We start from the raw sequence: 14,340 nt of genomic DNA on the forward strand, positions 1-14,340 counted from the left end.
TTTCTCTTGAAAACTTTAAGGGTATGTTTGATTGCACATGGAAAATAGGGTGGAAAATCAATTTCCATGGAAAATGACATTTTTCAAGTGTTTGATTGCACATGGAAATGGAAATTCATTTTTCACTCCATTCAAAAAGTCCACTAAATCATAGATTTCACTTTCCCGTCCATATGAGTGGAAAAATGAAATTCACCAATATTTTCCATCATCAATTCTTCCCTACCACCACCACCACCATTACACTAACCTCGTCGTTGTCGTCATCGCCGTCGTCAACATCGCCGTCGGCTCCGTCTCCGACCACCTTCTCTCTCTCTCTTCTTCTTTCTCTTCTTCTCCTTCTTCTCCTTCTTCTCCATCCCTCACCTCCTCCGCCACCACCACCACGACGTTCTCCCCCCATTTTCTTCACTTACCTCCGTCGCTGCCGCCACCTTCATCGCCACATCCTCCCCCCTTCCTCTTCCTCGTTATCTTCTTCTTCCTCTCCCCCTCCTCATCTTCTTCCTCATTCTCCTCTTCTTCCTTTTTCTCATATTTTTCCATGATTTAATCCAAGTGAAATCAAACAATGGAATTTGATTTTCCAACCCTACCTATTTTCCACAACTAAATTTCCATGGATTTCAAATTCCATGGAAAGTGACTTTCCATGCAATCAAAATTGTCTTCAACCTCCCCCAAAACCCTATTTTGTTATTGGGGTCTGATGGATTAAGAGAGAAAATCTCTAGGTTGAAGACAAGGGTAAAAATTTTATCTTAGCAGTAGAAGATAGCTGGTTTTTTTTCCCAGAAATATCATGGGATTTTGGAATTCACAGCACGAAAAATCGATAAGAACCTCACAAATTGAGGTTAAATCTTATTAGAATTCTACAGTGCAGATATAAAGTAGCAAGAGTAGATCAACCAGTTCTTGCTTTCAAAACTAGAATCATTCAGCAATTGGCATGCAACATTGACATTGTGCTCTTCCAATGAGTTTCTTAATTATGAAGATTACCAGTTGGGACATTAATATAAACTCCGACGCTTAGTATTTACAATCTTCGAATGCATCTTAACCATTGCTAACCATTATGAATTCTTTACAGAAGATTCTCAGAACTAAATGAGTACATCTAGTGCACAAATTTTGGGTATGGAAAAGGCCATTCCCTTCTAACAGAGGGTGAACTCAACAACCAACAAAACAACAGTAACATTTCCCTACGGGAAATTGAAGTACCACAAGTGTAGAACAATAGGTATAAGACCGACCAATTGTTCTTATCTGGAAAACAGGATAAATGAACAAGTGACATTCAGAAAGCTAAAACTGGAAAATAAAAATTAAAACATAAAATATAATTGGCCACCAATTTTCACTGGTTTGAGCATTAAATATTTCTACTCACGATTCAAGTTCTATCCGGGATTCTGAAAAACTGTTCTAAGCTTGGAGAGCTGAACACATTAGAAGAAGTACGTTGAGGCCTATTTGGAGATAAGTGAAGCTGATACTTGATAAACCTCTGCATTAATTAACAAAAAAGAATTTTAAAAAATCTCTCAGGGTATACACTCTAAATTAAATACACATTAATAATAGAACATTATGAACATAATATTAGATCAAGTTAGAAAGTGATAGAGATGTATAAGGGAAATATACAGCCAATTGAGAAATAATCTCAGGATTTGTATCGATATGCCAATCTGGTTCCAGTTGCCGAACAAAAGATGACCGTCCATTTTCTGTGCTACAAAAGAGAACCTGTAGGAACACATGAGAATTTATGACATGTGAGATCAAATATATAAAACAAGTGTTACAAGGACAAAATGAAACATTATAAACTAACTAAATGAGCAGTTTTGATCATCTCCATCTCTAAATATGTTGGACAGGTGGAGGAGATTAGGTTCAAACATCTAAGCATTTCAAATATATCATTGTGGCACTTGACACGCTTGAGATGACGATGTGTTAAGTTCTGCTGCCACCTAAGACATATCTTGCTAATCCAGAATTTTCTGATAACCTCCATAAACACAAGAATTGCCATTTTCACCATCTATGTGAACTGTCCCCCTTGCTTCTCCTTGGTACTCAATTTAGCCGGTAGAACTTGGAATAGTGTCAGCTAGTGAAGGCCTATTAAAAGTGGGGATTACTGCAATGAGCCTTTTCTGGTTGCCAGCTTCACAGAAGGCTTGTTTCATTTTTACCTTATAAGCTGCTCCCAACACTTAATAATTGGATAGTCTCTCCATTCCATAAGAGTTTTTGCAAAGATTTCAAAAACTTCAGATAGAAGTTTATATCAACAAAACTTTTTGATTAGTAATCATTCTATAGAACCTGAAACACTACTCTACCAAAATCAATGGAGAGTAAAGCAGTTCAAGCAAATCATTGTGAAGATTTAAGATTTCAAATATTGTTGGATTCAATGCCACTACCAAAATATAATATATATAGCCAATGCCGTGTCTTGATTTTTGGGGGGGAAAAAGTAAGAATAAAAAAACGATAATATAAAACAAAAAGAATTTTTTTTACACAATTGAAAATATCCCAAAGGGCTACATATTGGAAAAGCAATCTTATAGTAGAAAGCGGTAACGACATCCATAACCCCACCATAAAGAACGTAAGAGAATCATTGCAGTTTTGCTTATTGTCACCACTTATATCCATCGATGTAAAGAACAAATTTTACCTTATCTTTGACCAGGCCACCAGATGTGAAAACCCCAGCCTCTTCCAATGCCAAAAGAACCTTCTCCTGCACCATTTTACTCTTGTAAATGAAACTAGAAATCTGTACAAAACACTGGAATCTAATATTCTACAACATGGATGGCATAAGGATCACAATTTCCTGCTCAAGTTTGGAGAATAAAATCTGGGAAGAAAAAGATATGCTAATAAAATAGTTCTCCATGGCTTTTGGCATGAAATCATTCACCCCCAAAGAACTGAAATTCAGTTGCATTTACATGAAACAGGTGAATAAAAGCATATTTCTCTAACCAAGGATAAAAAAATAGATCAAAATAAGGTTTTCCTTATGGGTAGATCAAAATTATGTGTTGGTACAAAAGTGATCATCTTTTTCTTTCTTTCTTTTTTCCCTTTTTGGGGTGGGAGAACAGAAGTGGTTTGTAGAGTTCACACCCATCATTCTAGGTCTGGTTGCTTATGCAGTTGCTTGAAATATGAAATGAACTCCAGATAACTTACCCATCAAAAAGTATACTATCAGAGGAACTTCAGACTACAGAGTACATGGCTCGTAGAATGTAGAAACAGCCTACCAACAGCATAAATTTACATTTGATGAACATGCCCATGGTATGACCCACCACTCAACAGGTTGAACATGCCCATAGTACTTTTTCTTATTTATTTCTTTACTTCTGCAGTTGTTCATATATTTAATAATGTCTTTGATAAATGTTTTGATCTTTTTATTTTCTATCCAAATATAAGGCCTAAACCTCATACCTTGCCCCAAGGCTTATGCCACACCTCACAAAAGGTAAAAAGCCTCATGGATGCTTCATACTTTTCAAAATATTTCTAACCACTGAAATGCAATTGTGCAATTCCGTATAAGGGAAAGCCCTCTTCTTGTTTTATGAAAATGATGCTATTGACTTTAAAGTTATATCATGATCAGTATAAGAACAAATTTTGCACGCACCCCACTTTCATCATCCAGAATTCTTTCCATGAGATAAAGATCACAGAACTTTGTAATCTCCAACAGTACTTCCAGCACAGACGACTTCACAGTTGCTTGTTTCTGTCCAAGACAAAGAAGTAGATAAAGATGTCACTTTTTTTCATATTTTCATTCCAATTTATTAAGGACAGCTGAAAAGGAATCTCTGACTCACCTGGAGCTCCTCTGGTGTGCTCTCCTCGAGGATAACACCAAGCAATTGGCATGTAACCTATAAACAAGTCACTAGAGTATGAAACTTGCAATGTAGATTTTATGGCAATGAATGAAGAAAAGAATATCTCAAGACATTTTACAAATATTCACATAAGATACAGAATAGTGCTACGTAAGAGACCCAAAAGTTGCATTATGTTAACTTGACTCCTAAAACCATTAATGTGTCAGCGTGCAGTTAGGTGCTATTACCATAATTTAAAATTAGTGAAACTTGGAAATTACAAGCTTCTATTTTGTAACAGTTATCTTCATAATACATACTAGAAAATGTTAGGACCGAGATCAGTGCAGCAGGTAAATACACTCTATAAGTAGCAAAATGAAAAAAGTGAGCTTGAGCCAAATCATTGAAGATGCAAGGAGAGCAGTATATGATTAGAATAAACTAATAAAATCATTCATGTAAGTGGTCACCTACTTTAACCGAGATCATACATGGTGCCATTCTGCCATCAAATTTTGCATATAAAACGTATTTGACAAGCTGTAGCTCTTTAGTAAAGATGCAGCACTTTATCCCACAGATGGAATCAACTTCCTTATAGTTTTTCTTTTGATGAGTAACTTATAGTTGATGTCGGGTGTCATCCAAATAGAAAATTGTCTGCTTTCATTAAGTGTGAGTGTGTGACAACAGTTAACAACTTGGCATACAACAAACATAAGGAACAGAAAAGAAGAAAAAAAAAAAAACCGGCTAACATTTGGTTTCATGCCCAAAGAAAAGGTCAAAAACGGGAAAACCCAAAAGCCAATGGAGGGTATCTTCTGGTTAGTACAACTTTGCTTTAGAAAATCATGTCTGGACATTTGGCACATTTATATGTTTGTTTTTTTTTATAAAAGTTTTTTATTTCAAAAAAACAAAAAAAACAAAAAAAACAAAAAACAAAAATACATGGAAGACACAAACATAGAAATGTGCATTTGGCACATTTATATGTTTGTGTCTTCCATGCATATGTATATAAGTCTTATCAAATAAAAAACAAAATTTCCAAGTGAGCCCCTCTTATCTGTTGATCTCTTAAACAAAATTTACATGTACTTTACTATTCAATTGAACGATATGGACGTATTATGCTTCTATAACAAATCACAATATAATGGGTTCGATTGATCTAGTTTGAGCATGTGAGTCAACCACTTGTGGTCCTATAGTGGTGCAACTCCACTCTAAAATCTCCCGGAAAAGTGCAGACCCAAGTTCTACTTTATTTTCTTCCTATAGCTCTAGCTTCTCTTTTGATTTTGATATGTCACACAAGCCAGCGAAATTTCATGCCACAAAGCTGTCACTATACGCTGGAGGGATACCCACATGTTTTGTTAAGAGAACATTCTACACTGAGGCTCTGGCCTTCAGAACCCAGCTTACAAACCAACCAAAATCCTCCATCATTGTGACAAATTCAAAAGCCTTTAAATCCCTGTTAACCTTAGTTCTAGCCCAAGAAAAATTCTTTAACCACTTTTAATAATCCTTCTTGAAACCCTAATAATATATCTCATCATGCTCACAACCAGGAACATCCCTGGAAGCCCCTTTTAGAATTACATAAACCAAGTTAAAACATTGTCATCCATTGTTCTAAGTTACAAACATCAATACCTAAATAACGAGGAATCAAAGTTTCTATCCTTCATTTTTCTTTCTTCCTGCAGTCATAAAATCAAACAGTGTTATTTCCTCATGGCAGGCAATCATTTTCCATTGTTAGTATCCATAACATAGACATGTGTTCAAAACCAGTCTTCACCAACATACCCATCAGCCACTAAGTCACTAACCATGACCCCTTAGCCCATTCAAAAAGAGAGAACAAAGGAAATTTGAAAAGTTTAAGTACTAAGACTTGAGATTCGCAGGACGATTCTGGACCGAGCACTTTTATCTAGTTGGGTCTCGACTTCTCAACCAATAGTCATCCCCCAGACAGATGGGCAACTGGAACAATTCAGTGTTGGTTTCTTATGTCCATCGTAATAAAGAACGTATCCAACATCTATCGTTCAACCTGGTTTCAAAACCTCATAATAAAACATGCTAGAATTTGAGTCAGATTTAGTAAGCAAACTGAAGCAGCAAGGAATTTCAAATGCTAATCACCAAAATTGACTTAATTAAAACTTGAATTACTCAAAGTTGACACTATCAAGACTATGAATTTGGATAATGAGACCCAATTTTTCTCTCATTTTAGTGCTCCCTATCATTCATTATTTTTATGCTAATTATCTGCAATTCATCAACCCTAGAAAATCCATTAAAACTCTTCTATCCTGTTCATACAAGAAGGCTATAAACTCTATAAAGTCAAACCAAACCTCCAACTTACTGTTACCATTCTAATAATCTCTACAGACCTTAAATTTAATCCTCAAAGACCTCTCTAAATCCACCTAAAAAAAAGTTTGAACCCAGCATTCTGATTTTTAACTTTTTTTAGTTTTGCGCAACACTAAAAGAACTGAAACCAAAAACTGAAGAAGCTAACAATTTAACATATACTCACAAGAGCTTCATGTTATAAAAAGGGAATACAATACCTTCCTTCCATCATACAATTTCTGTCTCACTATTTGCGCAAGTGTTGGCTGCAATATAGATAACCCACGACGTCAAAATTCACCCAATATAAATATATAATTTATTTAAGTATAAAAACACTATAGACACCTTTACAGGCTGGAAGAACTCATCAATTACGTGCTGCGCTTTCGAATCTTCTGAAGTTATTCCAGACGAGACCTCAACTGTTGGATTTGAATGAGCATTTTCAGAACCACTAGTTGTTGTCAAAGCTTCCCGATTAGGCTGTCGCCTTCTTTGATGCCTCGTTGGCGTTCTCAATAATCTCCAAGTCAAAATTATCGCAATTGCAAGCCCCATAACGGTCCAAACAGAACGAGAATTCTGATACCATCGCATTTACTCAATTGTTAAGCAAGAATTTTACAAAATCTAAACTTTAAAAGGGTAAAAGATAATTCTTTCAGATGGAAATCAGAACAACATGGGAACCAGATAATTCAGAGACCCCAAACAAATTACCGAATAAAGGAAACATGTAAAATCTTTCAGATCTGTAACTAAAAGCTACATATATTCGAATTGAGATGAAAAGAAGTGAAGGATAGATGAGAACCAGATTATCGAGGGAGATCGATAAGAAATTAGACATCTTGAGGGCAAGATAAGAGTCGAATCTTTCGAGCAACTGAACTGATTCTTCCTTAGAAGAATCCGCCATGACTGAAATTCTCAAGTCTTGGTGATCTTCTTCTTCGTCGTCTCAGATAAACCCTAAAACACTTGAATCAGCCATAGCTTCTTGTCCTGTAGATTTAGCAGGAGAAACCCTACCAATGAAACCAGCTTCGTTTCTTTCGTCGAATGAGAGAGAGAGAGAGAGAGAGAGAGAGAGTTTCCTTTCCTGTGGGCAGCGACAGCTAGAGACGTTTAGCTGCACAGGAGATAACATGTCGTATGTCGTTTCATTGGTCTGTAAAGGTACCTTTGCATATGTTGCCACACCAACTTTTCATTATAGCACACAGACCTTTCAAGAGATATTTACCGGGCAGACTTAAGTACTTAGCTGTTGAATCCCTTACTTTTATCATTTTGTTACTCAACCAAACTCAAACTTATTTTATGAATCTGGGTTGAATGATTTAGTAAGATTTCTAGCCTTAGTAAGGCTCGTTTGGATCACATAGATTATAAAATGGACAATCCAGCCTTGTACATTTCTTGGAAAAACTAAGATTCATACACAAACAATTAAACAATTAAAAAAAAAAAATCCATTTTAAGCTTGATCAAAGTTGTTGAAAAGAGCTGGCTACTTAACTCTCATATTTAGAATTAAAAGTCAACTGTGAAAATTAACATTTAAAAAATAAATAAATAAATAAAAATTCTTAGAATTTTGTCCTTTATAAACCTATGACATCAGATCTTGTTTTTAAATGCCACAAATTGAAGTGGTTAATATCAATTCAAAAATACATTAACTACAACAAATGAACTGTATCAATTTGAAATTTATGACGTGGATCCCCACTCCAAGGTTTGCTAGGTAACAAACTTGATAAATAATATCTCCATAATGTAAGGTTCGAGTTGTCAAAAAACTCCTAAGGGAGCTTTTGTAATAAAAATGCAATAGCCAAGTCTGAATTCTTTACATGTGTATTCATTTAATTGGTTGACCTATTTTGGCAATTTCATCATGTATTCTGTGTTTGAAAATGTTGAGGCTATCCTTCAACTCATGGGTTGTGACTATCCCTCAGCATGATGTTAGGGAATCCCCAAAAATATGTGTCCCTAAGTACTAATCTGTAGGAAATCTGTTTTTTTTCCTCAAATCCCAACATTCATATTGATGGAGAGTCTTGAAATGAGCAATGGATCTAAGCCATTTTCTCACTATGTGGAAAAAAAAAAGAGGGTAAATTTCATGCTAACGTCCGTTGAATTTGATTAAATTCAAACAAATTCAATGGATCTTGATGTCGAATTAACCCATTTTTCACATGGTGTTTGTAGAACTCTATTCCTCTAGTTTCTTATAGGTAGTAGTACTCTTCCAACAGTGGGCAAATCATGTAGAAAAATAGAAACTAACACATCATCTAAATAATGACCATGGGTTAGATTTGAAGAAAAATAATAATAATTCAACAAAACTTCTTTTAGGTTTGATCTATGACTTTGAAAATGAATGGCCACTGAATTTTCAAAGTGTCAACAAAAGAATTTTGATGTATATGTCAAGTCTACCTACGAGAGATTTTTTGCTACAGAATTTTTTGTCACACAGCTCAAAGGCAATTTTGTAAATTGGGAATGTCATTCAATACAGGTGGACTCATGTGATTTGAACCATTTTAATTGCTTTATTTTAGTGATTTTTTTTAATACATATGACGTCATGTCATTGATTCATCAGCTTAGCATATAAATTTTGAAATAACAAATAAATCTATGTTCTCCATGATGGTATTTTGGCTTCGCCACAAATACATGAAAAACAGAGATTTGTTGTTTTGAAAGTTACGTGCTAAGCTGATGAACCAATGGTACGAAGGTAAGCTTTAACAATGCATTTGTTCCTTAATGTCTGATTTTCTAATTAGAAAGTCTTCACTCGTTCAATACTCAGCTGACATGGCATGGACACGGACACATAGATCTTTTTCCTCGGGATACACAACATCCCATCCCCAAGTTAGAAAATCATTATTCTTGTTCCTTTGCCCCCTTATAGTGCTGTTTTATATTTGCTCTCTCTCTCTCTCTCTCTCTCTCACTCTCTCGTGCTTCCACATAACTTCCTGTTTGTTAATGTTTGATGTTGCAGGATTTGGCGTCCACTGCGTTTCCTTATGCATGCAACTCGTGGAAATTTAAAAATAATTAAAAAATTGGTTGTTTTTTTTTTTCAAAGATTGGGATGAAAGAGATAAGTCTGCATGTGAACGCTTGCTTTTTCTTATGCCTTATTCATGCAACTCGTGGAAATTTAAAAATTACTAAAAAATTGTTTTTTTTTTTGTTTTTTTTGAAAGATTATTAGGATGGAAGAGATGACTTGTGATCTGTAAGTTGTTGCTCCCTTCTTCCATTATTGCATTGTTGAGTCTGCAACCACAGCTATAAAGAGAAGCTCTTGATTCCGTGTTCATCATATTATCGATCTGATTTCTTATTCTCATTTGCGAAAGAAAGTAGTTCCCCATTCTCTTTCTCTTTCACGGTAATTAAGGAAGGAAACTAAATCTGCTATATATGTGTGTGATTTTTTGACAACAGATTCGGTTTTCATTTTGATGGTTTTCCTGATTGAAGATCTCAGTGTTCTTTACATCCTATTAATGATAGTAGATCTGCACATACTCATCGTAGATCTACGCAAAGTAACATAGTTGATCAGATCTGGAACTTTTCAGTGCGCGCAAGTGGAATGGCAATTTACAATTCATAATTGATTCTTCTTTGTTTCTAGTTCTTGTAATAAATTAAGTTTAAATTTACCTATTTTGATGATCATGTTGCTTTGGCTATAGAACTTTCAAAATTTTAGTATAAGATCCTGAGCCCACTTAAGATCATTTTTTTTCTCTCTATGGTTTCAGATGCAGATGTATGTGGAAAGCTTAATCGCAGAAACAATCATCTTGCTTGTGGAGAGCGACGGTACCATTGATAGCGTGACGGCTAAGATCGAGGATAAGGTAGGGATTAGTCCGGATCGACAGGTTCTGGTCTTCACTGGTAAGAAGCTTGAAGATGCAAAGACTCTGGCTGATTACAACATCAATAATGAGGCTACAATCCACCTTGTCATCACTCGAGTGGGTGGGTTAGTCTAGTTGGGCTCTTCTGCTTCTGCTCTCTCTTCATATATACATATATGAAAACTAGTTCCCTTTTGGTTTTCTTACCCTTTCTCATGTGTATGCTTCTAAGTTCTTCTTGAAAGGCATTCGTTGGCTGTAATGATGTGGTGTACTAGTCTCTCTTTTGGGTGGATGCACAAAAATAAAAATAAAAAATAAATATATGTCTGGTTTTTATGTTGTAATAAAATCATGAATAATTTATCAAAACGGTACAGTTTTCGAAATTAATTGTTAAAATGGTAAACTGTAGCAATTAATTTTGAAAACGATAATTTTACCAGTTTTGGAATTAATATATTTTACCAAAGCGGTAAAAACAGTAAAATGTAATTTTTTTTTATCAAAAATACCCTTTTTTGTTTTACATATGTATTTACCATTTTAACCTTAAAAATAAATTAAAATCCAACTAAACCTTTCTCTTCTTTTTAATTTTCCCAACACTAAATAGAAATATGAAAGAAAAGAGGATTTTTTTCATAATTTTAGTCAAAAAATAAGAAAGGGTATTTTCAGTAAAAAAAAAAATTATATATTATTGTTTTTACCGTTTTGGTAAAAAATATTAATTATGAAAATGGTAAATTTATTACTACAATTTACCATTTTGGTAAATAGTTGAAATGTAGTGCTTGTTTTAGTAAATTTGCCTAAAATCATTGTTCTCTTGTTTTGCGAATTTAGATTAATTCCCAACCATGATACTATTATGTTCTTCTAAAAGTTAAAAAGGAAGAGAATGGGGATGATTTTCATACTCTTCATGAAGAGGATGGCTCAAGATTACTTGGAAAAAAAATGATTTTACATGATGTGATGATGATGAAAATGTCTAAATGGTAATGGATGTAAGTAGGCTTTTACCAACATCCCATGTATGAAAATGTCTAAATTGCACTATACAATGATGTGACGATGATAATGATCTTTGCTAAATATGGGTTATTATTATAAAAGAGTCCATATCATATGCACCTAGGGTCGAGGATTGAAATCCTTCTCCCACACCTCAATACAAGTCACATAAGTCACAATCAAGGAAAATTAAAAAAGGAGATATCATATGCACCTAGGGTAGCGATTTCCCTTTTTTGTGGGATTGTAGAGTTTTTTTTTTGCCACTAGTGACAACGAAGTTATTTATAATTAACAAGAGGGAAGAAACCACTCATTCATTCAGTGTGCCTGCAGTGAGGTACAACCCACAACTTTGAAGGGGATGCTTGTTGTAGCCCTATTTGAGTAGACTAGCTAGGCTTGGTTAAGTTATTTAAGTAGGCTTCGCTTCTAATCTGCGCTCTATTATAAATAAGGATATGAACAAATTGAGGAAGATATGGCGACATTTCAAAGTTGAATAATTATAATTAAGGCACATTAAATAAGCAAAAGCCCATTCAATGGTTTGTGAATATGTTCCACTGTCTTATAATATGTGGTGTAGGTCTAGAAGAAATTGGATGGATATAGTGATAGCAAACACGAGTTGGACTATTAATTGAAACAGAGAAAAAAGAATTCGTTAATTAGTCAATCACCATTCACAAATATTTGGGATAAGGATAGGCATGACAAATTTGATTATTGGAATGGAGAAATAAGAAATCGTTTAGTTGATCGCAAGTTACTATCCTAATTAAAACCATGTTTACCTATAAAAAACACAAAAATGATAATATTGGAGATGTAAGACTACTATCATGGTGCGGAAAGGTATTATACAACACTTCTCAAAGGAAACATGGTTTGGTTCTCCTCTTAGAGAACTATTTCCATCATTATATTTATGTCGCTAAGAAAAAACTTACAAATTGTAGAGTTAATTCATGATCCTGTCAGCACGAGTGATTTGCTAATCCAATGAAAAAAAAAAATTAATATATTCTCATATAGGCATCCAATCAAATAATTGGCATGAGTCCCTTGTAACCGTCCGAAGAAAAATAATTGGTTTGATTCCCCTGCTAGCATCCAATCAATTCAGTGATATGTGTAGGCATCCAATCAAATCATTGATATTAGTCCCTTGTGGGCATCCAACTGAGGTCACGTTCCTAACTAAGGTCAGGTGGCACCCCATTTTATGCCACTGTTAAGATCCAAACCAATGCTCTAAAAACACCTAGGCGTAAATGGAGCAGAAAATTAAAGTCATAACCTAAGGATCGTAGCATACCTTCATGCTTCAAGGTTGGTGCTCTCATTGGCCTACTTTGTGGCAAGCCCTCCAGTCCCTTGGCTTTCTTTTCAAGTAATAGGTACCCCTTTCATTTTTTCCATAAGTTGTTCATTCCTAGACTAATCACAGTGGCCTACTATGACGGACCCTTCCACTTCCATATCCCATAATATGGTGACGCCTCCCCTCCTTTTTTTAACCATTTTCATATCCCATACTACAATCGAGCCTTTTTTCCCTCCATAGTCACCTCCCCATGACCTGGAATGTGAGGTTGGCTTTGATACCAAATGTTAAGATCCAAATCAATGCTCCAAAAATACCTAGGTGTCAATGGAGCGGAAAGTTTAAGTCTTAACCTAAGGATTGTTACAAACACGTGACATTTTTGAGGACCCACTAACCGTATGGATATGTGGTCCATCTCTTGGTGAACCTACATACCAAAAATCAAAGTGTTTGATAACTTGTATCCACTACATCTAAGATCTTGAAACAGAGTTTAAATCCAACGATTAGAAATCATTCTTAAGACAATACTATTATCAAAGAATGTACATCACCAATCAAACTGATCTTTTGTGTGTAGATTCACCAAGGGAGGCGCCACATGTCCATACAGTCAGTGGGTCACCAAAAATGCAACGTGGTATAAAATGGGGTGCCACCTGATCTTGGTTAGGAACGAGACACCATTCTGGATTCCTACTCAACTGAAAATCGTCGATATAAGTCCCATGTAGGTGTGAGTCCAATCAAATCATTGGTGTGAGTTCCGTTTAGGAGTCAAATTAAAAATGTTTGAATCTAGATAAAAGCCTTTTGAGTCCCATTTCATGCATTGCATATCAATACACACTCATAACACATTGTACCTAATTTTGATTTCGCATTTGTAGTTAATGTTTTTGTAAATTTCATCATTAGCGAGAATTCATACTTTATGACTTGACTTTCATCATCAACGAGAGTTCAAATTCTGAAATCTAACATCATGGTTTTGATATTCGAGACTAAGAAGATTCATCTGAGTCATCTCAATATCATTCTTGATTGATATGATATTGTACATGAATCACCTCACACATTGCCTCATTAGAAAACTGAGATGACTTGAACAATATTTTGAAAATCTCGGCTTACTCAATAAAACACGGTCAAGTCAGTCGGAATTTTATATTTTTAATTAAAATAATTTTTATTATTTAAGTTAAATATGATCTTATAACTAATGATCTTCTAGTCTAATTATTTTATATAAAAAATTATAATTATTTATATATAAATCTATACTAGTAAAATAATTTTAAATTATGTTAAATAATTTATCTCGTCCAAGGCGAACTGACTTATATGAGACCACTCGGTCTTGTCCATTTATGAGACGAGATTTGGAACCATGTCTGACATTAATTTATTTTCGTTAGTAAGAGTTCAAACTCTAGTGCCTAACATCACTTAATTTCTATCGTCAATGTGAGCTCATGCCTCATGCTATAGGTTCTGAGAGTACTTTTCACCACCAATGAGAGTTCATACTCAAGGACTAACACCATTTTACATCATACGTGAGAGTTCAAACTCTAGGAGTTGACATTACCTTTCCATTGTTAGCAAGAACTCATGCTCTAAGACTTGATATCACATTTTCATCGTCAATAAGAATTCACTCTAGGATTGGATACCTTTTTGGTCCAAAGAGAGTTCACACTTCAAGATCTAGACACCTCGGCTCGTTGCCAAATCAAACTGTAAAATGAAATGTTACCAAATTTAACATTCTTACACT

General features: G+C 34.8%; 1 protein-coding gene across 1 annotated transcript; it reads right to left on the bottom strand.

Annotated features, from left to right (window-relative positions):
• Positions 1-1,044: 1,044 nt before the first annotated feature.
• Positions 1,045-7,419, bottom strand: PEX22 (peroxin 22). Its single transcript, XM_086449055.1, has 9 exons — positions 7,108-7,419; positions 6,639-6,875; positions 6,509-6,556; positions 3,894-3,950; positions 3,698-3,799; positions 2,711-2,776; positions 1,660-1,761; positions 1,403-1,519; positions 1,045-1,278 (listed from the first exon to the last, which is right to left on the bottom strand). The coding sequence occupies exons 1-8, from the start codon at positions 7,210-7,212 to the stop codon at positions 1,406-1,408; spliced, it is 831 nt and encodes a 276-aa protein (XP_086305181.1). The 5' UTR covers positions 7,213-7,419; the 3' UTR covers positions 1,045-1,278; positions 1,403-1,405.
• Positions 7,420-14,340: the final 6,921 nt, after the last annotated feature.

This window comes from Akebia trifoliata, chromosome 1 (assembly GCF_017979445.1).
Source record: "Akebia trifoliata isolate Shusen 1 chromosome 1, ASM1797944v1, whole genome shotgun sequence".
Classification (NCBI taxonomy): Eukaryota; Viridiplantae; Streptophyta; class Magnoliopsida; order Ranunculales; family Lardizabalaceae; genus Akebia; species Akebia trifoliata.